This window comes from Caretta caretta, chromosome 18 (assembly GCF_965140235.1).
Source record: "Caretta caretta isolate rCarCar2 chromosome 18, rCarCar1.hap1, whole genome shotgun sequence".
In the NCBI taxonomy this organism is placed as follows: Eukaryota; Metazoa; Chordata; order Testudines; family Cheloniidae; genus Caretta; species Caretta caretta.
Genome location: NC_134223.1, coordinates 16,256,250 through 16,280,656, shown reverse-complemented (window position 1 = coordinate 16,280,656; position 24,407 = coordinate 16,256,250). Strand labels below are relative to the sequence as shown.

Genomic DNA, 24,407 nt, shown 5'->3' with positions numbered 1-24,407 from the left:
AGGGACCACCCCTCCACGGCAGAGGGCGGGTCTTAGTTTAGGGTTGCCGCGCATGCGCAGATGTCCCCGGGAAAGCGGGCCTGCTAGAAGCAAGAGCGATGTGAGTCCGTTTGGGAGCCGCGGGCTGGGAGTGAGCGCGGGGGGGGGCCCTGCTGCGGGGTCAGTGGGCGGGAGGTTGCAGTGTTGAGCAGGGGCTGCTGTGCTGGGGGGCCAGTGAGGGGGGGGGAGCCGCCGTGCTGGGGGGCCAGTGAGGGGGGGGGGCTGCTGTGCTGGGGGGGGCTGCCGTGCTGAGGGGGGGGGGAGAGTTGGTGGGGGGGGCCAGTGAGGGGGGGAGCCGCCGTGCTGGGGGGCCAGTGAGGGGGGGGCTGCCGTGCTGGGGGGCCAGTGAGGGGGGGGGCTGCTGTGCTGGGGGGGCTGCCGTGCTGAGGGGGGGGGAGAGTTGGTGGGGGGGGCAGTGAGGGGGGGAGCCGCCGTGCTGGGGGGCCAGTGAGGGGGAGGTTGCAGTGTTGAGCAGGGGCTGCTGTGCTGGGGGGGGGCTGCCGTGCTGAGGGGGGGGGAGAGTTGGTGGGGGGGGGCGCCGTGCTGGGGGGCCAGTGAGGGGGAGGTTGCAGTGTTGAGGAGGGGCTGCTGTGCTGGGGGGGGGCTGCCGTGCTGAGGGGGGGGGGAGTTGGTGGGGGGGGGCGCCGTGCTGGGGGGCCAGTGAGGGGGAGGTTGCAGTGTTGAGGAGGGGCTGCTGTGCTGGGGGGGCTGCCGTGCTGAGGGAGGGGGGAGAGTTGGTGGGGGGGGCGCCGTGCTGGGGGTCAACTGGGACGTTTTGTTTTGATCACTTTTTCGGATCCTAACCTTCTAAACCTTTTTAAAACGGTTTTTATATAAATAATATTTTGTTCCTAAAAGTTCTTTTGAAACAAACAAACAAAAAATCAGGACTTTATATTTGTGAAAAAAGGGATGTTTTTATGTTGTTTCAGGATATTTCAACTTTGTGAAAACACTTCATTTGGTGGTTGTTTTTGACGCTTAAAAAACAACTTTTTCTAAATATTTTGATTTTGACTTAAACAACATTTTTTTGTTTGTTTTGATGATAATTTTCCCATCGGCGGTAGTGATCACTGTTCCCTCTAAGCTGTGCGCGGGGTTTAGGATCTGTGTGCGTGTGCACACACGCACAGCTTAGAGGGAACAGTGATCACTACTGCTGATGGGAAAATTATCATCAAAACAAAAAACTTTTTGTTTTTTTCCTAAACCCTAGGATCCTAAACCCTGCGCACACGGCGAAACACCGCGTGCACAAAAATTTGCACTGAAGAAATTTTTTCTGCACACGGCCTGTCAAAAATTTGAGGGAACATTGATAGTGATAACACAACCTGACAACTTCCCGTGGTGATTTATAAAATACATAAAAAGAAAAGGAGTACTTGTGGCACCTTAGAGACTAACCAATTTATTTGAGCATAAGCTTTCGTGAGCTACAGCTCACTTCATCGGATGCATACTGTGGAAAGTGTAGAAGATCTTTTTATATACACACAAAGCATGAAAAAATACCTCCTCCCACCCCATTCTCCTGCTGGTAATAACTTATCTAAAGTGACCCCTCTCCTTACAATGTGTATGATAATCAAGGTGGGCCATTTCCAGCACAAATCCAGGGTTTAACAAGAACGTCTGGGGGCGGGGGGGGGGGGGGGTAGGAAAAAACAAGGGGAAATAGGTTATCTTGCATAATGACTTAGCCACTCCCAGTCTCTATTCAAGCCTAAGTTAATTGTATCCAATTTGCAAATGAATTCCAATTCAACAGTTTCTCGCTGGAGTCTGGATTTGAAGTTTTTTTGTTGTAATATAGCAACTTTCATGTCTGTAATCGCGTGACCAGAGAGATTGAAGTGTTCTCCGACTGGTTTATGAATGTTGTAATTCTTGACATTTGATTTGTGTCCATTTATTCTTTTACGTAGAGACTGTCCAGTTTGACCAATGTACATGGCAGAGGGGCATTGCTGGCACATGATGGCATATATCGCACTGGTGGATGTGCAGGTGAACGAGCCTCTGATAGTGTGGCTGATGTTATTAGGCCCTGTGATGGTGTCCCCTGAATAGATATGTGGGCACAGTTGGCAACGGGCTTTGTTGCAAGGATAGGTTCCTGGGTTAGTGGTTCTGTTGTGTGGTCTGTGGTTGCTGGTGAGTACTTGCTTCAGGTTGGGGGGCTGTCTGTAGGCAAGGACTGGCCTGTCTCCCAAGATTTGTGAGAGTGTTGGGTCATCCTTTAGGATAGGTTGTAGATCCTTAATAATGCGTTGGAGGGGTTTTAGTTGGGGGCTGAAGGTGACAGCTAGTGGCGTTCTGTTATTTTCTTTGTTAGGCCTGTGCTGTAGTAGGTGACTTCTGGGAACTCTTCTGGCTCTATCAATCTGTTTCTTCACTTCCGCAGGTGGGTATTGTAGTTGTAAGAATGCTTGATAGAGATCTTGTAGGTGTCTGTCTCTGTCTGAGGGCTTGGAGCAAATGTGGTTGTATCGCAGAGCTTGGCTGTAGATAATGTATTGTGTGGTGTGGTCAGGGTGAAAGCTGGAGGCATGTAGGTAGGAATAGCGATCAGTAGGTGTCCGGTATAGGGTGGTGTTTATGTGACCATCGCTTATTAGCACTATAGTGTCCAGGAAGTGGATCTCTTGTGTGGACTGGACCAGGCTGAGGTTGATGGTGGGATGGAAATTGTTGAAATCATGGTGGAATTCCTCAAGGGCTTCTTTTCCATGGGTCCAGATGATGAAGATGTCATTAATATAGCACAAGTAGAGTAGGGGCGTTAGGGGACGAGAGCTGAGGAAGCGTTGTTCTAAGCCAGCCATAAAAATGTTGGCATACTGTGGGGCCATGCGGGTACCCATAGCAGTGCCGCTGGAAATGGCTCAATTTGATTATCATACACATTGTAAGGAGAGTGATCACTTTAGATAAGCTATTACCAGCAGGAGAGTGGGGTGAGAGGAGGTATTTTTTCATGCTTTGTGTGTATATAAAAAGATCTTCTACACTTTCCACAGTATGCATCCGATGAAGTGAGCTGTAGCTCATGAAAGCTTATGCTCAAATAAATTGGTTAGTCTCTAAGGTGCCACAAGTACTCCTTTTCTTTTTGCGAATACAGACTAACACGGCTGTTACTCTGAAACCTATAAAATACATACTGCTCTGGAATCCCAGAAGCAGAGCTAAAGAATGTGCTAATTGTATTCACACAATTTAAGGGGTTTTGTTATTTCCCAACTTAGAAGTTAATTGAACTAAGTTCATTCTCATCTTTGATTTAATAGCAGTTTGCATTGGGAAAGGGATGCAGAGGATGAGAGTCCTAATTTTTTAAAACTAACTCCCACTTCAAAATCAAGGCTGTAATAGGGAGTTTGTCTGCAGTTCATTAATAAATTAATGAACTTAGTCCTTGCTCAAGAGTCCAGGAGGCTGAAGACCTCACTCTGTCCGCAGATCAGGTACTTCAGGATCAGCAGCAGTCAGGCTTCCCACATACAGCCATGCCAATGTGCATCCCCTCTCACCTGGGCTGAATCTCTCTAACGACAGAGAGAAGGATTCAGCCTCTATGGCCCAATCAATCTTGGACTGAGTAACTATAAAACACTGTAATAATGTTAGGGTTAAGGAAACCAGTTTATGTTTTTGGGGAACGTTAGCCTTGACTATATTGGAAACAGGCATGCATTTTTAGATGACACTAATAATGTGCCGAGTTAGCTGACTCTTTTCTTGTCTGTATCCTTGTCTCCGTCTAGGAAGCCATGGGGCCTCAGCTGAACTCTTCTCTGTGATATTAGTAAATAAACAGATCAGTGGTTTGAAGAAAGGCTGGATCTTCTCTTGTTTTTAGTACCCAGTTATGGTATCTCTGAAATAGCCTGCTGTACAGCTAAGGTTCAAAGAGTTCTTCTCTGCTTAAAATGCCTGAAATAAAAGTCACTCCCTTGGGTAAGTTCAAACCACAAGATGGAGCTGAAATAGGTAGAAAAGGTTTGGATGCTGTGACAGAGCCTTAAAGGAATGAAAATTAGTTAGAAATAACTAATATAGAAATGTAGAAATAACTCCAATACAGATAGCAGGAGATTTGTGCCTCTTTCCATGTTTTGGGATAGAATAGCTTGTTATGGTTTTAAGGGATTGGCAATCCACTTCCCGCGGCCTTTGTTGGCTGGAACAGCGAACCGCGGCCAGTGGGAGCTACGATCGGCCGAACCTGCGGACACTGCAGGTAAACAAACCATCCTGGCCGGCCAGCGGATTTCACTGATGGGCTGTGCGCCAAAGGTTGCCGATCCCTGCCCTATCTTATACTTCTATCTATGTTACGTTACTTATATGTTACTGTGTTACATTTGTATAACTAGCATTCAGATTTGACTCCTCTCTTTAGGTAATCTTAATCTTGCTTTGCAAACATGAAGACAGAAAGAGATGTTGCTAACCTTGCTTTTCGATGTTAAAAGGATTAATTAATATTTATAAGCTGCCTCATAGATAGAAATAGCTAGATACGTGCAAAATATTATTTCTTGTTGTCCTTTTGAATTTGGCAAACACTGTTTTCTGCCCATCCCAAAAATGTTTTTACTGAAGCTGGATTATGCTGTGCGCCTCTTGTTTCCTTTGTGGTCTTGCTTCAGCATACATATTAGCATAGTGTGTGAAGAATGTTAGCTTATTCAAACTTGCTGTAGAAAGAGTGGGGATCATTGTTCTGTGGAGTACACAAATTCAAAAACAGCTGCTGTTACTTTGTGTAGCTCTGTCTCTGTGTGTAGTCTGCATACAGAGGATGTTCCTGAAAGATGATAACAGTCTTAGTGATAAGCCATTTGATGGCATCTCCTTAAATATATCGGCAGAAATGCTGTTTGCTAATGTGTGTCTTTTGGTCTGAAACTGACAAGCTGGGTGCTAAATGGAGAGCTGCACTTTCACCGAAAGATGAGACCCTGTGGCACAGAGGAGTGACTACAGGAGGGGGAACTCCAGATTTCAAATCCAGCCCTGCCAATGATTAACTGTGTGCCATTGGGCAAGTCATTTCCCCAGTCGGCACCTGAATTTCCTCCTTTCTAAAATGAGGTTCATGATACTTGCCTCTTTTAATACGGATGTTGATGTTTATCTACTCGGTGTTTTTCCCAGAGCTTCAAATGTTTATATCCTTCTCAAGATTTAAGAGGTTACATAGACAGGTGATGCAGCTTCCTTTGTTTGTCTCTTGCTCCAGGGGCTGGCCAGGATGTGGGCCGGAGCTGCATCCTTGTGTCTATTGCAGGGAAAAATGTCATGCTAGACTGCGGGATGCACATGGGCTATAATGACGATGTAAGTATTGCAGAAAGACTGAATGCTATGTGCAGATTCTTTAAGGTTTATCTGCCCCGCCTTTTCCAGTATTACTTCTGGTTCTGTGGGTGCCTAAGCTACATAACCTACTTGGCCAGCTGTACCAGCTTCATTTAGAAATTGTTTGAAGAATCCAGCACAACGTCTTGGTGCACTCTTAGGTGAGGACTCACTTTCCTCTGAAACCTTAGGTATTAACCGCTGCTGGAATTGTAGTGCCACGCTTGATGGACCAATATTCCCTCTGGCAGTTCTGAGTTACTGTGCGGGGACTATATGTCCCCTCTTCCCCATATATGTTTGTATTCTGTAGTTCCACGTCCCAGCCCCCAGGTGGTGTGTGAGCTGCCTGAAAACTTTAAAAAGAGGATCAGCAGGGCAGTGGATCCTGCATTTCAGCGTCATTTCACTTTAAGTGGCAGGAGGCTTCCTGTGTGCTTAAAACAGAGGTGGGCAAACTACGGCCCGCGAGCCACGTCTGGCCCACGGGACCGTCCTGCCCGGCTCCTGAGCTCCTGGCCGGGGAGCCTAGTCCCCGGCCCCTCCCTTGCTGTTCTTCCTCCCCCACAGCCTCAGTGCAGCACGCTGCCAGCACGGGAGGGGGCTGCACTGCGGGGGCAGGGGAGAGCAGGAAGGGAGGCTCACCTGCAGCCTCAGGGGAGCAGGCGGTTGGTGGGAGCATGGCGAACACGAGCGGAGGACTCAGGAGGAGCACCGGGCGGCTGCGCAGCTGGCCAGAGAGAGGTGGTGCTTTGAAAGGGAAACTGCTGCTTCTCTCCAGCTGCGTGGCTGCCCCTGCTGCTCTTGAGTCCTCCGCCCATGTTCGCAGGGCCACATTCTGAAGGGGGCTTTAGAGGGAGGGTTGGATGGGGGTGGAGTTCCAGGGCGCCTTTCAAGGGGCGGGGGTGTGGATAGGGGGCGGGGCAGTCAGGGGACAGGGAGCAGGGTGGGTTGGATAGGGGGTGGAGTCCCGGGGGGGGGAAAGGGGCAGCGGGTCGCAGGGGGTTGCAGTCTGGGGACAAGGAGCAGGCGGGGTTGGATGGGTGGGGTATTCTGAGGGGGGCAGTCAGGGTTAGGGGAGGCACAGTCTTCCTTACCCGGCCCTCCATACAGTTTTGGAACCCCGATGTCCAAAAAGTTTGCCCACCCCTGGCTTAAAACATAAAACCCATCATTAGTTTGGTACTGAGATGAGCTTTGTTACCAGCCAGTTGATGGGACCCAAACCAAGACCTGCAGCATGTATGCTTTGCTGGATATAGAGTGATGCATTGTGGTGGTTGGTTTTTCCTCCTGACTCTGTTGTTTTGGCTCACGATGCCTGAATATTGATGGCTTCTAAGAGAGAGAGGAGTAAGCTTAATTCTTGTGTGCAGATAACAGAATTCATAAAACACAGCACAGAGCAAACTACCAACTTTAGCCTAACTCTATGAAGAGGTATGAAACCTACAAATGAGCATTTTGGTGAGGATAAAATGGATTAGCTATCTTTCTTCTTTGACGATAACGTAATTACTTATTTGCAATGTTCTAATAAACTGTCCCATTGGCAGTTTTCTCCTCCTCCTTCTTGGCACTCTCTGCACTCATCTCTTTTATGGGGTTTAGCCTGTAGCGATCCACTTTATTGGTGACACCAGCATTCCCTGTTGTCCCGCTGGAGTTCTGCCCTGTAATAAGATCACAGTGCATTCCTAAAGCTACATGGGCGGCTGACATTTGTTTAATGTCATGTTTTGAATTCAGTAACCAGTTTTGTTTAATATTTGATAACATGCTTTTGTGTCTTTTAGAGACGCTTTCCTGATTTTTCATACATTACCCAGAATGGAAGGCTGACTGACTTTCTAGACTGTGTAATCATCAGGTAAGAATCGTCAGGGGTCGGTCCTGGGGCCGGTTTTGTTCAATATCTTCATAAATGATCTGGAGGATGGTGTGGATTGCACTCTCAGCAAATTTGCGGATGATACTAAACTAGGAGGAGTGGTAGATACGCTGGAGGGCAGGGATAGGATACAGAAGGACCTAGACAAATTGGAAGATTGGGCCAAAAGAAATCTGATGAGGTTCAATAAGGATAAGTGCAGGTCCTGCACTTAGGACGGAAGAACCCAATGCACAGCTACAGACTAGGGACCGAATGGCTAGGCAGCAGTTCTGCAGAAAAGGACCTAGGGGTGATAGTGGACGAGAAGCTGGATATGAGTCAGCAGTGTGCCCTTGTTGCCAAGAAGGCCAATGGCATTTTGGGATGTATAAGTAGGGGCATAGCGAGCAGATCGAGGGACGTGATCGTTCCCCTCTATCAACACTGGTGAGGCCTCATCTGGAGTACTGTGTCCAGTTTTGGGCCCCACACTTCAAGAAGGATGTGGATAAATTGGAGAGAGTCCAGCGAAGGGCAACAAAAATGATTAGGGGTCTGGAACACCTGACTTATGAGGAGAGGCTGAGGGAGCTGGGATTGTTTAGCCTGCAGAAGAGAAGAATGAGGGGGGATTTGATAGCTGCTTTCAACTACCTGAGAGGTGGTTCCAGAGAGGATGGTTCTAGACTATTCTCAGTGGTAGAAGGGGACAGGACAAGGAGTAATGGTCTCAAGTTGCAGTGGGGGAGGTTTAGGTTGGATATTAGGAAAAACTTTTTCACTAGGAGGGTGGTGAAACACTGGAATGCATTACCTAGGGAGGTGGTAGAATCTCCTTCCGTAGAAGTTTTTAAGGTCAGGCTTGACAAAGCCCTGGCTGGGATCATTTAATTGGAGATTGGCCCTGCTTTGAGCAGGGGCTTGGACTAGATGACCTCCTGAGGTCCCTTCCAACCCTGATATTCTATGATTCTATGAAAACTTGCTCCCGTCTTATAATTCAGATGCAGAAGAGGAAAGCACTGGAAAATAATTCTTCCACTTTCCCCTCCTACATTAATAAACTAGTCATCCTTAATGGCTTGCAGTTCTATACTGCAAAGATTAGATTGCACTTCTGCTTCATGCAAGGATCTCTCAGCACTTTACATGAACTAACGCGTGTTCACAAGATCTGTGTGTTAGGTGACAGCAGTAAACATCTAACTAAGTGCCTGTGGGATGTATCTTTCATTCTGGGTGTTCCTTCACAGCCACTTTCATTTGGACCACTGTGGAGCTTTACCGTATTTCAGCGAAATGGTTGGCTATGATGGACCCATATACATGACGCACCCCACCAAGGCCATCTGCCCCATCCTGCTGGAGGATTACAGGAAAATTACTGTGGATAAGAAAGGGGAGAGCAACTTCTTCACTTCCCAAATGATTAAAGATTGTATGAAAAAAGTGGTAGCTGTCCACCTTCACCAGACAGTTCAGGTAAAATGAGTCACCCTGGGGAACTCTTGGAATAAATCAGTTGGACTGTTGAAGAGGAGAGTACAGGGTCTTCTATTGCTACACTTCTGTAGTGCCTGAGCCACAAAAAGGTTAAGTGATGTGCCCAAGGTCAGACAGAGAGTCAGTGGCAGAGCAGGGAAAGGAGCCCAGGAATCTTAATCCCCTCTCCTCATACCCCTGACCCTGCTAAGGAGCACTTTCACTTTAAACTTTTAAGATATTGTGTTTCTTGTCAGTTTCCCTTTGCAGCCAGCTGTGTGCTCTAAGGAACTTGATACAGAAGGAGAAAGACTAGTCAGTTTCCTCTGCAGCCCTTCCATGTATAAAGGGAGTGGAGGCTTGTTGTTCCTCACCTAGCAAAGAGCAAAAATAGGTGGAAAGACCAAAGTGCATATAAAAGAAACAGGCGAGAGACCAGGGTGGAAATCCAGAAACAAGAGAAAGCAGGGAGGCAGAGACACAATACAAAATAGGAAGAAGGTGAGACAGAGATTACCCAGAGTCCTTTTAGTGGCTGCTATTGAAGATTCTCAGGAGCTAGTGCATTTGTCTTGCAGTCTGTGGATTCTGAGGCACTTCAGGGGTAATCAAATCCCTTATTTGTTCAGGGTACTGCACCTGAAGTTGGTTCTTCTCTATGGTTTCCTCTAGCAGGAGTGTGGTATAGAGGATGCTGCCTCTCAAACACAGGGAGTGGGAAGAGGACAATTGTATTTGGGAAGGGATCAGAAAATTAGCAGTGAAGAAACAGAGTAATAAAATCAGCTGCCATCAGTGCTTATAATTCCTAATTCATGAATTCTCTTTAACCACTGAGAGATGTCGTCTAAAATTGGCTAAATGGTTTTGTCTATGTAGGTAGATGATGAGCTGGAAATCAAGGCGTACTATGCTGGCCATGTGCTGGGAGCAGCCATGTTCCAGATTAAAGTTGGTTCTGAGTCTGTGGTATATACTGTAAGTATACAGATAAATATTTATAGACCTATACATCTCCTTTGTATGGTATGTGTCCAATTATCTTTCAGGTAGTAAATGGGTTTTGTTTTCTTCCATTAGGGTGATTATAACATGACGCCAGACAGACACTTAGGGTAAGTAGGAAGCAGAGAGACTGAATTTTAATGTGTGTGATCCATACACGGGAGATCTTAACCTGCAACTCCTGTTAATGTATGGGAGTTTATTAGTGTTGATTCTGTGTTCTTGGATAAAAGACTCGGTCACTTAGTGCCTTCTCTCTTGGGAAGATAAATGCTGTTTTCAATTATGGAACTAAATAGGTTTAAAATAATTCCTCAAGATAGACTCTGAATGCACTTCTGCAGTATTATTCTTTTCTCTGGTGTATGATCATGTTAATCCCCTTTTTAAGACTGCACAATAATTGGGTTTAAATGTTTTCCTGTCATAGCATCTTTTATAGGTGTTAGCTTTCCAACATAGTTCAGATCAAATGCTATAAATTTGTAGTGAGACATGTTTTGTTTTTGACTTGCAGTAATAAATGTTGTATCAATGCTAAAGGAGAAGTATATTTATGTGTATGAAAGATTTTAAATGTTGCTGATCTTTAATAAAATGAAACCTCTTAAATTAGTCATCAGCAAGTAAATGACAACTTGTGTCTCAAAAATCTGTAGTGTTAGTTTCCATATTGTGCACTGGATTCATTTAGCAAAAGACCGTTACAGTGTGGTTCAGTGAAGTTAGGATTCCTGGCTCTGCTACTAACTTCCTGTGTGACCTTGAGCAAGTCACTGCACAGTAATCTGGACAAACTGGAGAAATGGTCTGAAGTAAATAGGATGTTCCTTCCTATATGGAATACTTTGCATTTGTCCTTATTCAATTTCAATCAGTTGCACACATACAAAATGGGAAATGACTGCCTAGGAAGGAGTACTGCGGAAAGGGATCTGGGGGTCATAGTGGACCATAAGCTAAATGAGTCAACAGTGTAACGCTGTTGCAAAAAAACCAAACCTCATTCTGGGATGTATTAGCAGGAGTATTGTAAGCAAGACACGAGAAGTAATTCTTCCGCTCTACTCCGCGCTGATTAGGCCTCAACTGGAGTGTTGTGTCCAGTTCTGGGCACCACATTTCAGGAAACATGGACAAATTGGAGAGAGTCCAGAGAAGAGCAACAAAGATGATTAAAGGTCTAGAAAGCATGACCTGTGAGAGAAGATTGGAAAAAATTGGGTTTGTTTAGTCTGAAAAGGAGAAGACTGAGAGGGGACATAACAATTTTCAAGTACGTAAAAGGCTGTTACAAGAAGGAGGGAGAAAAATTGTTTTTCGTAACCTCTGAGGATACAACAAGAAGCAATGGGCTTAAACTCCAGCAACGAAGGTTTAGATTGAACATTAGGAAAAACTTCCTAACTGTCTGGGTAGCTAAGCACTGGAATAAAATTGCTTAGGTTTGGAGGTTTTTAAGAGCGGGTTAGACAAACACCTCTCAGGAACGGTCTAGATAATACTTAGTCCTGCCATGAGTGCAGGGGACTGGACTAGATGACCCCTCAAGACCCCTTCCAGTCCTATGATTCTGTGATTTCTGGGCCTTAGTTTTCCCATCTATAAAAGGTGGATAAGGACCATCATTATCCCTATATTAAGGTGCTATATATTATCTATTAGATTGTCGCTCTCTGTTTTTAGAGCTGCCTGGATTGATAAGTGTCGTCCGGATTTATTAATCAGCGAATCCACCTATGCCACAACTATCAGAGACTCCAAACGCTGCAGAGAGAGGGACTTCCTGAAGAAGGTCCATGAAAGTGTAGAGAGAGGAGGGAAGGTATGGTATGCGGCATAAGCTAATTGGGGTCTTTCCCAGTCTGTAGAAAGCATGCGCATCCAGTGGGTCAGTAGGGCTGTATTATTGCTAATATTTGAGCTGCCTTCTTACACAGCATGACGACAGCTCTGTTGCTCCACCAAGCAAATTTGGTGGTTGGTTTTATTGCTAACCTGTGCTAGAAAGGGCAGGGTATTAAGTGGGTGTTCTTGCTTTTCTAGTGGAAAGGAAATGCCAGGTTACAATCTGAACTCTTGTCGTTCAACGTTACAGAGACAGTCATGCCTGAAACACAGACGTGTGCATTCTGTGTTCTGTATTCCGTGCCCCACTATTAGACGCTGAGCAGATTTTTGCTGTAAAACCCCAAATATATGAGAAGTATTAACCTACCTACATCCCCTTCTGAAACATTTTAAAAATGTTTGAATGCACTGCATGTAGCTTTCCCCCTTTTATTTGTTCAGATCTTTTCTAATCACGTCAATTTGAAATAAACAACTGGTCGTCTTGTCTACGTGACCACCAAAGCACATGGCACATAGCAGTGCTTATAATGTCAGTAACATCTTAATGCAATTTTTAACTGTAGTTGGCTTTTGTGATTTTTGTGTGTCTTCCTTAGGCACTTGTTTGTTTGTTGTTCATTCAGAATTTTGGTCATTGCCCCCCTCTTGTTAATTAAAAGCCAACTTTCTGTAGCCACTGAGAGAAGTTTCCCAATAAAATGTGCCTTAAAAGCAGTCCTACTTAAAGATGGACGTTGTATCTGCATTAAAACAAATAATTTAGAGCCAGATCCCAGTGGTCAAGTCACTGGATTCTCAAGTAATGGAACTATGCTGATTTTCATGAGGATGTGGCCCTTAGTTCCTGAGGTTTGGATTAAATTAATCACTGATAAAATGGGAGGTGCAGTCTGTATGGCAGTCACATGTTTACAGTTTTAATGGTGTTGTCTTGGTTAAAAGGTACATTAGTTCATCCCCAGTGACTTTGGTCATATACTTCATTGATTTATTGTTCTGTTCCCAGTGAGGGAGAAATCTGGATCTGCTTATGGAAGGAAAAAGTGAGTCCTCTGAGAACAGAGGTGGCATACAGATAGATCTCCCACCTAGAGACTCCTCTTAGAACTAGCTGATGATTTCTTAAGTATGAAGTTGTCACTGAATCTGGAAAACAAATCAGTAATGTAAGGTGCTGCCAGTTGGCAGCAAGCATCAGTGAACAGTTTGACAGAAGAAAATATTAGAGACATGAAACGACATGTGTGAAAACTCTCCAAGGAGGCAGCTGTGTGTACGTTCTATGTTGGACTCTCACGCTCCTTGTCCCCTGGAGGGCTAAATAAGTTACTGCTAGGACATAACTGCTCCAGTGCGGCCTAGGCAGTTAAGATGAAAAGTGCTTGGCACAATGTAATTTTCCATAGACAATGCCAGAAATGTGGTTTTGTTTTTATTTACAGTATTTTATTGGAAACTTCCTTGCAGTGCTAAACAGAACAATGTGGCTCCCTAAGTCTCCACAAACCGTGTTCCCTGTTATATTGCAAGAATCCAGGGAGCCTGGGATGTTGCTTTCAGTATAAGTGCAATATCTCCTCTCCATTAAGAACAAATGATGAATAGGGAAATAAAAAGCAGCATCAGGAAGATCGGCCCTCTATGGGGAGAGTCTGGAAAGGAGGGCACATGGAGTTCATCTGCAAAATTGAATGTGCACCCGTTGTGAGCAAGTGCAGGTGTTTGTGGGCACTAGTGGGGCATGTAATTTTTGCACAGTGTTTCGCAGTATATAGTCTAACTCTGCACTTCAACTGCAGGTTCTTATCCCGGTTTTTGCTCTGGGACGTGCCCAGGAACTCTGCATCTTACTGGAAACTTTCTGGTAAGAACAGCCTCAGGTTTTCCATTTAAAACCTATATCTATTCCCCTTCCCCCCCCCCATACACTTAGTGCTCATTTTTTCCAGGATTCTGTGGTGTCTGTCTTGTCATGGATAGTCTTACATTCATCTCTTTGTCTCTAGTCTGTATCTGCCCATGCTGGCTAGTGTTGGATTGCTCCCTGTAGTATATTTTTCTAATGCTTTTGTCCCTCCACCACTTGGATACTACTCTAAAATATCTTGCTCTTTTGAGACATTCCTCACCTTGCCCCCAGACACTCAGTCTAAATTTTCCCTTTCCTTATTTCATGCCATCTCTCTGGCCTTGCAAAACTCTCCATGCTCAGGACAAGTAACTTTTTTTGGATGGCCTGAATAAAATATTGAGTTTTTTTCATGAACATCGTCATGGTAAAGATCAAAAAGGAGAGGCTGTGTCTGGGTTGGAACATGTACATGATAATCTAAAGATGCCTTACTCTTAATTATACCCCTTAGCATCATGTTTAACATTCATAATTGATTAGATAAGTCTGGAGCAGTTGACAATGAGAATTGGATTATCTAACATTAATGTGACATAGCAGTGATATTGGCTTATTACTTCCCCAGGTAAGTATATGCATAGAAATCTTAAGTCCCTAGACTGATTCTTGAGCACACAAAGGGGAGCGCCTGAGGGATTTTTGCCAGGATCCCACTTAAGCAACGACAGCTGGCTGACTGACTTTTCTCTCTCCCCAAAGGGAAAGAATGAACCTGAAGGCCCCAATTTACTTCTCCATGGGGCTGACTGAGAAGGCCAATCACTACTACAAGCTCTTCATCACATGGACCAATCAGAAGATCCGGAAAACTTTTGTCCAGAGAAACATGTTCGAATTCAAACACATCAAGGCATTTGACAGGGCCTTTGCCGATAACCCTGGGCCAATGGTACGTGGAGGTTAAGAACATGATAGGATTGATGTGCATTGATAGGAGATGCTTTAGTGCTGTTTTTTGCCTGGGTTAAGGACAGTGCACAATTTACATAGCATCTGAGCTCCTCACAATTGTCAATGTATTTTTCACAACACCTCTCTGAGATAGCGAATTACTGTTATCCCCATTTTACAGATGGGAAACTGAGGCCTAAAGAGATGAAGTAATTTGCCCAGTGTCACATAAGAAGTGCCTATGGCAGACCTGGGACTCTACACCCAAATCCCTGTTGAATATACATTTTTTTGCACTAATAAATCCAATCATATGCAGCAATAATGAAGCTTTTGTCTTAAACATAATAAAAGGAATAAACATACTACAAGACCTACCTTCTTGTAAGTACAGGTTTCAGAGTAGCAGCTGTGTTAGTCTGTATTCACAAAAAGAAAAGGAGGACTTGTGGCACCTTAGAGACTAACAAATTTATTTGAGCATAAGCTTTTGTGAGCTACAGCTGACTTCATCGGATGCATTCAGTGGAAAATACAGTGGGGAGATTTATATACATAGAGAACATAAAACAATGGGTGTTACCATACACACTGCAACCAATGTGATCACTTAAGGTGAGCTATTATGAGCAGGAGAGTGGGGGAGCAGGGGGAACCTTTTGTAGTTATAATCAAGGTGGGCCATTTCCAGCAGTTGACATGAACATCTGAGGAACAGTGGGGCGGGGGGGATAAACATGGGGAAATAGTTTTACTTGTGTAATGACCCATCCACTCCCAGTCTCTATTCAAACCTAAGTTAATTGTATCCAGTTTGCAAATTAATTCCAATTCAGCAGTCTCTCGTTGGAGTCTGTTTTTGAAGGTTTTTTTCTTGTATTGCCACTTTTAGGTCTGTTATCGAGTGACCAGAGAGATTGAAGTGCTCTCCAACTGGTTTTTGAATGTTTTAATTCTTGATGTCTGATTTGTGTCCATTTATTCTTTTACGTAGAGACTGTCCAGTTTGACCAATGTACATGGCAGAGGGGCATTGCTGGCACATGATGGCATATATCACATTGGTAGATGTGCAGGTGAACGAGTCTCTGATATTGTGGCTGATGTAATTAGGCCCTGTGATGGTGTCCCCTGAATAGATATGTGGACACAGTTGGCAGCGGGCTTTGTTGCAAGGATAGGTTCCCAAGTTAGTGGTTCTGTTGTGTGGTGTGTGGTTGCTGGTGAGAATTTGCTTCAGGTTGGGGGGCTGTCTGTAAGCAAGGACTGGCCTGTCTCCCAAGATCTGTGAGAGTGATGGGTCGTTCTTCAGGATAGGTTGTAGATCCTTGATGATGCGTTGGAGAGGTTTTAGTTGGGGGCTGAAGGTGATGGCTAGTGGCGTTCTGTTATTTTCTTTGTTGGGTCTGTCCTGTAGTACGTGACTTCTGGGTACTCTTCTGGCTCTGTCAATCTGTTTCTTCACTTCCGCAGGTGGGTATTGTAGTTGTAAGAATGCTTGATAGAGATCTTGTAGGTGTTTGTCTCTGTCTGAGGGGTTGGAGCAAATGCGGTTGTATCATAGAGCTTGGCTGTAGACAATGGATCGTGTGGTGTGGTCTGGATGAAAGCTGGAGGCATGTAGGTAGGAATAGCGGTCAGTAGGTGTCCGGTATAGGGTGGTGTTTATGTGACCATCGCTTATTAGCACTGTAGTATCCAGGAAGTAGATCTCTTGTGTGGACTGGTCCAGGCTGAGGTTGATGGTGGGATGGAAATTGTTGAAATCATGGTGGAATTCCTCAAGGGCTTCTTTTCCATGGGTCTAGATGATGAAGATGTCATCAATGTAGCACAAGTAGAGTAGGGGCATTAGGGGACGAGAGCTGAGGAAGCGTTTTTCTAAGCCAGCCATAAAAATGTTGGCATACTGTGGGGCCATGCGGGTACCCATAGCAGTGCTGCTGATTTGAAAGTATACATTGTACCCAAATGTGAAATAGTTATGGGTGAGGACAAAGTCACAAAGTTCAACCACCAGGTTTGCTGCAACATTATCGGGGATACTGTTCCTGACGGCTTGTAGTCCATCTTTGTGTGGAATGTTGGTGTAGAGGGCTTCTACATCCATAGTAGCCAAAAATAAAACTATTTCCCCATGTTTATCTCCCCGCCCCACTGTTCCTCAGACATTCTTGTCAACTGCTGGAAATGGCCCACCTTGACTATAACCCCCCTCCCACCCCGCCGCTCTCCCGCTGGTAATAGCTCACCTTAAGTGATCACTCTGGTTACAGTGTGTATACCCATTGTTTCATGTTCTCTGTGTATATAAATCTCCCCACTGTATTTTCCACTGAATGCATCCGATGAAGTGAGCTGTAGCTCACGAAAGCTTATGCTCAAATAAATGTGTTAGTCTCTAAGGTGCCACAAGTCCTCCTTTTCCTCTTGTAATTAGAAAATTAATCTACAAATGGCAGATCTGTTAAGTGCATTCCTCTGCACTGATCCAATCTATAGTTCTTATAACCAATCCCTTTAAATTAAACTCATGACAGTGACCCTTTAAAAACAAATAAATGTTGCATTGTTGCTGTTGATTTTGACAGATTCCTGTTCTAGTTACATCCCAGTAGATTGCTCAGAAACCATCACGGCACTACAGGCTAATAAAAACTCTTGAAGGGTTTATTAGGAAATGTGAATTCTGAAGTATTTTGTTTTATGGAAAATTATGGAGATCTTATTATATGAAAATAAGGCACAGTTGGAAAAAATTACCTCTGCCTCTCCCTCCCTTCCTTCCCCCCCCCCCCAACCCCACAGCTGTAATGAGTATAAACAGTACTGTATATTATTTGGTACTATATAGATTCATGGATGGAACTTTCTGGGTTCTGTTCTTATGTGCTCTCTCCATAATCTGGGAAACCTGCTTTTTAGTCATTAGGAAAAATGAATCTCTGTGTGGCAGCACCTAACACGCTTGTTTTGAAACCTAGGTTGTATTTGCAACCCCAGGTATGCTTCATGCCGGACAGTCCCTTCAGATCTTCAGGAAATGGGCAGGGAATGAAAAGAACATGGTAAGAAATTCTGTGACCTTGAATGATGCCTCATATTGACGTGTGGGGCTACAGTCCAGTCGTTTTAGAAATAAACTCTGCCTATAATGGCAGAGTCTTTTGCATGTATCTTTCCTTTATCGGCTATTATCTAAATGAGTCATCAGTTAGTAATAACCACTGACTGACCTTATTTAATTAAAGCATAATTAAAAAATGCTTTTTATGACTGGCATATTGCATTTGGACCAACTCCAGGCCCTGAAATTAGTGGATGTTTAGCCATTGGCTTCGCTGGGGCCAGGATTTGTCTCTGCTGGACAAGGATTCACCCTTTGAGGAACAGATGCAGCTTGATAAAATCAAGGTTTAATTACTGTGCATGAACATGACGCTATCAGTTCTGATGGCATGTCTACACTCCAGACTTAAGTTGACCTATGTTAGATACCACATTGTGCTTCAATTAGGGGAAAAAAATTAGTATTAACTCCTAACATGCTGCCTGTGATCCATGCGTGGGGACACACTGGTCCATTTATTTCAGTGGGACCACCTTATCAAGTATCCATGCGGGTCAGTTTTTACACAGGGAACACTGGCTATGAAAATCATCGATGGTGAATAGCTGTGGAACTCTGAGCGTTTCTCACGGAGCCACGCTCTGAAAGCCAGCCTGCTCTGGTGGTCTTGATAAGGATATAAAATATCCCACTGAGAGAGTTTCTGTGCACAAAGGCTGACAGTGACCTTTGAAACTCATAAGGTGACATTCCTCAGGTTTGAGACTGGAACCGCTTTTTATATTTTTTTACTAAATATTTTGAAGATCTTTTAAAGAAGCCTTAATTTTGAAGGAATCCGATGAAACTGAATGATAACCAGGCCTTTATAGTTGGGGAGAGAGGGATTTCCTGAGGAACTGACATGGGTACAGTTCTTTTAGCTCGAGCTTTTCTGACTATTAAAATGTTGCATTGTAGGCAGTAGACTCAGAAAGGATGAGTGGTGCAAGAGTTTATGTTATGAAAATGTATTTTCAGCTGTGCTTATCTGTTCAAAGCTGTCTGTTTACCCATGACTAGTAATAACCCTTATTTAGTAGCATGCAAATTTTAACAAAAGCCACCTTTTAAATTTAATCTTAATGCTTGTGCCATACTCGGGGGGTCTTTATCATACAAGATGCTAAGGGGCATAATTGAACAGAATAGATTCAGTAGCATCTAAACAAAGAGCTGTGGTATACAGGTCGAGAACCATGGAAACTTGCCATCAGCATCATACAGGTGGCTGTGTGGCTAGCTCTGTCCCAAGAGAACAATTTACTGTAGCTCCGTTCAGTGTGCAAATGCTACGTATTTGTCTGGATTCCTTCCAGGTCATTATGCCAGGTTACTGTGTGCAAGGAACTGTGGGCCATAAGATCCTGAGTGGACAGCGGAAGCTAGAAATGGAAGGAAGACAAATAGTAAGTTTATTTTGGAAGGGCACCACTGACTTTCAGGGGACTTGCACATTGCACTGCCCTCTGTGTCGGTGAAAATCTCTCCCTGTGTTGATGTACCAAGTAACATTTTAGCTGACGTGATTGAATTAGGTCCTTCGGTTGCACTGACAATGATTTGCATTCTGCGGCCATCCTTCCACGTGTGGACCCACAACTACAGTCAGTAGGAATTTGGCTACGTGGGCAATGGCTGAACAATTGCCCCATAAATCTCTTACTGCCTGAAATCACTGTAGATGTGCCCAGAGGCTTTAATGGGTGTTTACTTCTATATGGAAAAGTACATAAATCACCTATACTCAGTGAGGTAACGGTCACATAGATTCCTGCTGGAAGGGACATTGCAGCTGGTAATTAAAATCCTTACATGGTGATTTTCTTTGGGCAATGCTGAGACAGGTAGTGTATCCAGAATGATAAAGTCTGATCCTGCAAGGTACTAACTGCTTTCCTTGTATGGAGCTGACTGCTGTCAACTGCCCCTGACATCAAGGATCTGGCTGTCTCAATTGTCCCACTTTCTGAAGTAGGTGTCTTGCTCACTCCAGTTACACGCGGACGCTGAGAGCTCTGGTTTAGTTACTGCGTGGCTTGTAAGTTGCGAACAAGCAAAGCAAGTATTGATGGGGGATGGCTTCTGTTTGCTTCTCCCCTTGCTCCCTGCAGCTGGAGGTGAAGATGCAGGTAGAATACATGTCCTTTAGTGCCCATGCTGATGCCAAGGGAATAATGCAGCTGATTCGCCAGGCCGAGCCACGCAGTGTTCTTCTGGTTCATGGGGAAGCAAAGAAGATGGAGTTCCTGAAGCAGAAAATTGAACAGGAATTTCGTATGTGACTTGTTTGGGTGTAGAGGGTGCTGGGGAGGATTCGTCGTGGAAGGGGGAAGGATTAATTATTTTTATAGTTCATGTACTTTGGCCAGGATGTGAAATCTAGTTGAATAATGTGTTTTGATTGGCTCGATGACTCTCCAGATGGCATGGCTTGCAGTAAGCCCCTGCTGCAGGTTTAATGATCTTTAGGGACCAATCAGATGCAGTGCAGTCGAAGAAATAGAGAGTTATTGTATGTGTGCATGTATAAACAGGGATTTATTTCTGTAAGCTGTGTCTCTTGGACTCCGAAAACCAACAGAGACTGGTGGGGAAAAGTTCTTTCATGTTTATAATTCTGTACTACGGACTTAAGTTACAGTGAGCAAGAGTAGAGGAAAAACTAAAACCTTTTTTGAAAGCAGCTGACTCTAAGGCGAGGTGGAGAATGATCAGCAAAGAGACCATTGTGTTTTACTCTCTGGATACTTATTTATTGGGTGCATTTTCCCAACAGTTGCAGGTGACTTTTGCATTAACTTGTTTTTATCATGGCTGTAAGTTCTGCGGCAGTCTTGCTGTAGCCTGTGATCTTGCCAACTCTCACAAATTCTCCAAGACTCAGGCTGGATGGGAGTTCTCCAAAAGAAACCCATGCTGCTGCATGAGGTGTTGCTGGTGATTCACTAAGTAGCGTTGTTCCCTTTGTGGGAATCTGTGCTGTCTTCCATGGGAAAAGTATGTAAAAAAAAAAAAAAAAGGCCGTGACCACTTGTGACTAACGATCCCATGGAATTTACCACACGTTTAGGGGTGTTAACTCTGGTGGCCTGGCAAGATTCCCTTTAGAACAAGTATACTGGCTATTTGCATTACCCCTTCAAGTTTCAGTTGAGTATAATGTTCTTAGTCCCTGTCCCAAATTGTTGTAAAGGGTTGTTGTTAAACACCCGCCGTGTTCCACTCTAGCTATGGGTGCAATGATAGTTCCTGTATAAAAAGTCCTTTGGGACTTAGAAGCTCTATATGGACGTTTCTCCAGTATTGTTTGCTTTTAATACAGATGTCAACTGCTACATGCCTGCAAACGGAGAAACCACTACACTGTTCACCAGCCCCAATATACCGGTGGACATTTCCCTTGGATTGTTGAAGAGAGAGACTGCCATAGGTAATACACCAGTTAACAATGACTTTTCCCGTTCAGGCACTGCAGTTCTCGTACAGCTTGTTTTTACTGCTGAATGTAAGGTTATGCATGGATGTGTGAGAAGGGGATGTTGTGGACACATTTATGTGATCTTTCACATAATGGAGCTTCATCACTAGTGGGATGAAGAGTTCACCTGCCAATTTATCCCCATTCATAGTGTATTCACTGTTTTTTAAAAGCCCCATGCTGGAAAGTCAGACACACATAGAATGGGGCTGCCCTGCTATTCATCACTAATGCACTCTGCAGAGAGATTACCTGTCAAGTTTGCTTAATGGATACAAATGCATGCTTCAGTGGGCCAGTTCCACCCCCGTTGGAATTAGAAGTTTGTGGGGATTAAAACCAGATTATCTTGTATCTAAACCGAGGAAGCGACGTGTGCTGCAAGATTGAGAGAAAGTCAATGTTGCTGAGCCTGATTTGCCCCATCCCCAGGGAATTGCTAACTGGGTTTAGACACTGTTTGTAAAAGGTCTCTGCCAAGGTTATAAGATCATAGACTGAACCTACTGCATTTCAGTTGAGGGGCTGGCAGTTCAGGCCCTCTTCTCATCCCTGCAGTCTGTTAGATCCCAAAGTGTTTTACTATGTGTGTATAAAAGATGTTAGATAAGCACAAGACCATTAATGACTTTGTGCTTCCTTTCGGTTGGTCCCACTCTAGGTCTCGTACCAGATTCCAAGAAGCCAAAGCTCATGCATGGCACATTAATCATGAAGGATAATGTAAGTGAAAAGGAGATTACTCTAGTACTTGTCTTGTGGCCTCTGTTTGCCTCTGCTAACAGTAAAGGTGTTGTGCACAGTCCTAGCTTCTTGGAAGCAGCTCAGCAGTGACTGCTCTGAAGTGTTGTGGGGCTATGAAGGAGATCCAGGTGTATGAGAATTCCCAGCTTCTCAACCACCAAGGTTGGTAGAGATCAGACCAGCCGAGAGGCATGGCTCTCTGTCTCTGGAAGAGGACACTGGAGACATAGCTAACCAATCCACAGAGCCACTTCCAATACAATTCTGCTTTTTCTCATGCTGTTGCCTCGTGCTGCCACACTATGGATGCATTTACCTTCTGGTCCAGGTCAAGAGATCTTATGCTTAATCTAGTGGTTGTAGTCTAACTCACTCTTGTCATACAGGTGGGTTGTGCCAACTTTTATTCATAGAGCAGCTGTGCTTGAAGGCAGGTTTGGAAAACAGGGAATGTATGATGGAGAGAGGTGTTTGTATAAATAAATCTGTGTACACACACACACACATCTAGCTAGCGGCTGTTGTTTGTGGCATTGTCCACAGTGTGCGAGGCCATTTAAAAAGGCACGGTCCATGCCCCAAGGAAATCTATGTGTTTGTCCTTTGCTCCAGAGTCCTTTTTTCGTTATTGGGTAGCTCTCTATAGAGCTAATGTGAATGGCAGCCTGTGATTAATGGATTTCTCCTTTCCCTTGGCAGAGCTTCCGCTTGGTCTCCCCTGAGCAGGCACTGAAGGAACTGGGGCTAGGGGAGCATCAGCTGCGTTTTACCTGCCGTGTCCACATTCAGGATCCTCGCAAGGAGCACGAGATGGTGCTTCGAGTCTACAATCACCTTAAGGGGTGAGCATGCCACAGGCTGTTTAACAGCTGCTCCTCCAAGGGTGGCCTTGCTGTTCCAAAGCAGCTGTGTGTAGCTGGGGAATGTTAATAGGTGACAAAAAAAAACTATTGGTAGAGATTCCAGTGACTAAAATGTACAGATAATTCCTCTGCTCTAGACTGCTGGCCCAGCCCCTCAGGAGTGGTTTATGCAGACAAACCAGAAATCAAGCCCTGTGGGACCATGTGACTTTCTAATGATTAATATAGAAAGGCATAAGCAGGCTTTGAATAAGTCCTGTTCTGCCCTCCTCGGCTGGCGGGTATTGGCTCAGACGGTGGCCGGGGTGGTGCAGGCGTTCTCTGTACTGATGCACTGATTGTAGGAACTAGGTCTGTGTAGTCAGACGCCCACTTCAGTACAGAGCAGGAATGCATAACATACCTTCCATCTTCCTAGAGTCCTGAAAGATTATTCTGTTCAGCATCTCCCTGATGGATCTATCATGGTGGAGTCCATTCTGATCCAAGCCACAGCACAGTCAGAGGACCAAGGAACCAAAGTTTTGCTAGTGTCATGGACATACCAGGTAAGAATAAATGTCACTTCAGAAGACACACGTTCACAAAGTGACTCTGGTTAGCTATGTTCTAACATGGGCCTGTGGTGAGGGTTGCAATTGTAAGGATGAGTTTCCAGAGAAGTGGGTTATTGCAGTGAGGGAACAGAAAAGAGCTACTCCATCTTTGAGTTTGTTTGTTTGAGTCCAGCATGAGCCACTTGCGCATGGAGTTACACCTCCCATGTGCAGCCGCCACCCCTGCTGCAACATCCACACAGCTATTTTTAGTGCACTAGCTCATGCTGAGCTATCATGATCGTCTGTCCAGGCTGGGAATCTCACACCTCAGCTGCAGTGTAGACATGATGTCTTAGTATGGAGCTGCTCTACAGTGCTCTAGCCTGCTGGTTCAAACTTTCATTGGGCAGCCGCAGGCCCCCAGGGCCTGTTAGTGCATGTCAAGCTGGGGTGTAAATCTACAGCACTCTAACTCTAGAGTCACCTCCTTTCCTTAAGCTTTCCCCCAGTGTTTTAGCCCTAATAAAACTACCTTTCCGGTAGCACCATCTCGTGAGTCTACTCCCACTGCGGGCACTGGAAACAAAATCAACCACCCTAAAATTGATGGCCTTAGCCATCAGCAATATGATGCAATGGGTGGAGGTTGTATGAAAAATTTGAGTTGTGACTAGCAAAAAGCTCACCCCAGCAGAGGCACTAGTGTTTAATTGCATGGCTAGAGTTCTCTAGTGCCTAGGTTTTGTGGATTTCAAAAGGATTTTCTTTAGAGGGGAAATGTTTTCCTGAGAGCAAAGCAAAAAAAAGACATCTGTTGTCTCAGCGCCCCCTCACACTTTGTTCTTCCAAAATAGCAGACTTGGCAGTAACAAACTCCCGTTTGTCAAACAATTCAGAAACAGTACTAAGTTTAGGTGTAGGCCTGTCAAAACAGCAGGCTCTGATTTGCTGCCCTAAAAGAGAGTGGAGTGGAGGTGTTGCCACCTGACCTATTTCTCTGTACAGGATGAAGAACTGGGCAGCTATCTTACATCTCTATTGAAAAAGGGACTGCCACAAACAACAGCTTGAGTGACGCAGCAATGGGGAAAATGGAACTTCAGAAGCCTTCCAGGTTTACCTCCGTTTTTTACATTATCCAGAGCATGTAAATACTTGTTTTTTTTTTTTAAATAAAACATCTATTGTAAAATATCCTGCAGTAGAGAGTATTAAACTATTCAGACAAAATTTTGCTTTAGC

General features: G+C 44.7%; 1 protein-coding gene across 1 annotated transcript; it reads left to right on the top strand.

Annotated features, from left to right (window-relative positions):
- Positions 1-24: 24 nt before the first annotated feature.
- Positions 25-24,359, top strand: INTS11 (integrator complex subunit 11). The gene is made up of 18 exons (XM_048824639.2): positions 25-100; positions 3,813-4,005; positions 5,294-5,391; positions 7,209-7,282; positions 8,539-8,767; positions 9,647-9,745; positions 9,848-9,882; positions 11,459-11,597; positions 13,426-13,490; positions 14,238-14,427; positions 17,414-17,497; positions 18,858-18,947; positions 19,653-19,815; positions 20,864-20,971; positions 21,681-21,742; positions 22,463-22,605; positions 23,045-23,174; positions 24,171-24,359. Exons 2-18 carry the CDS (start codon positions 3,978-3,980, stop codon positions 24,234-24,236), a joined length of 1,803 nt encoding a protein of 600 aa, XP_048680596.1. The 5' UTR covers positions 25-100; positions 3,813-3,977; the 3' UTR covers positions 24,237-24,359.
- The last annotated feature ends 48 nt before the right edge of the window (positions 24,360-24,407 follow it).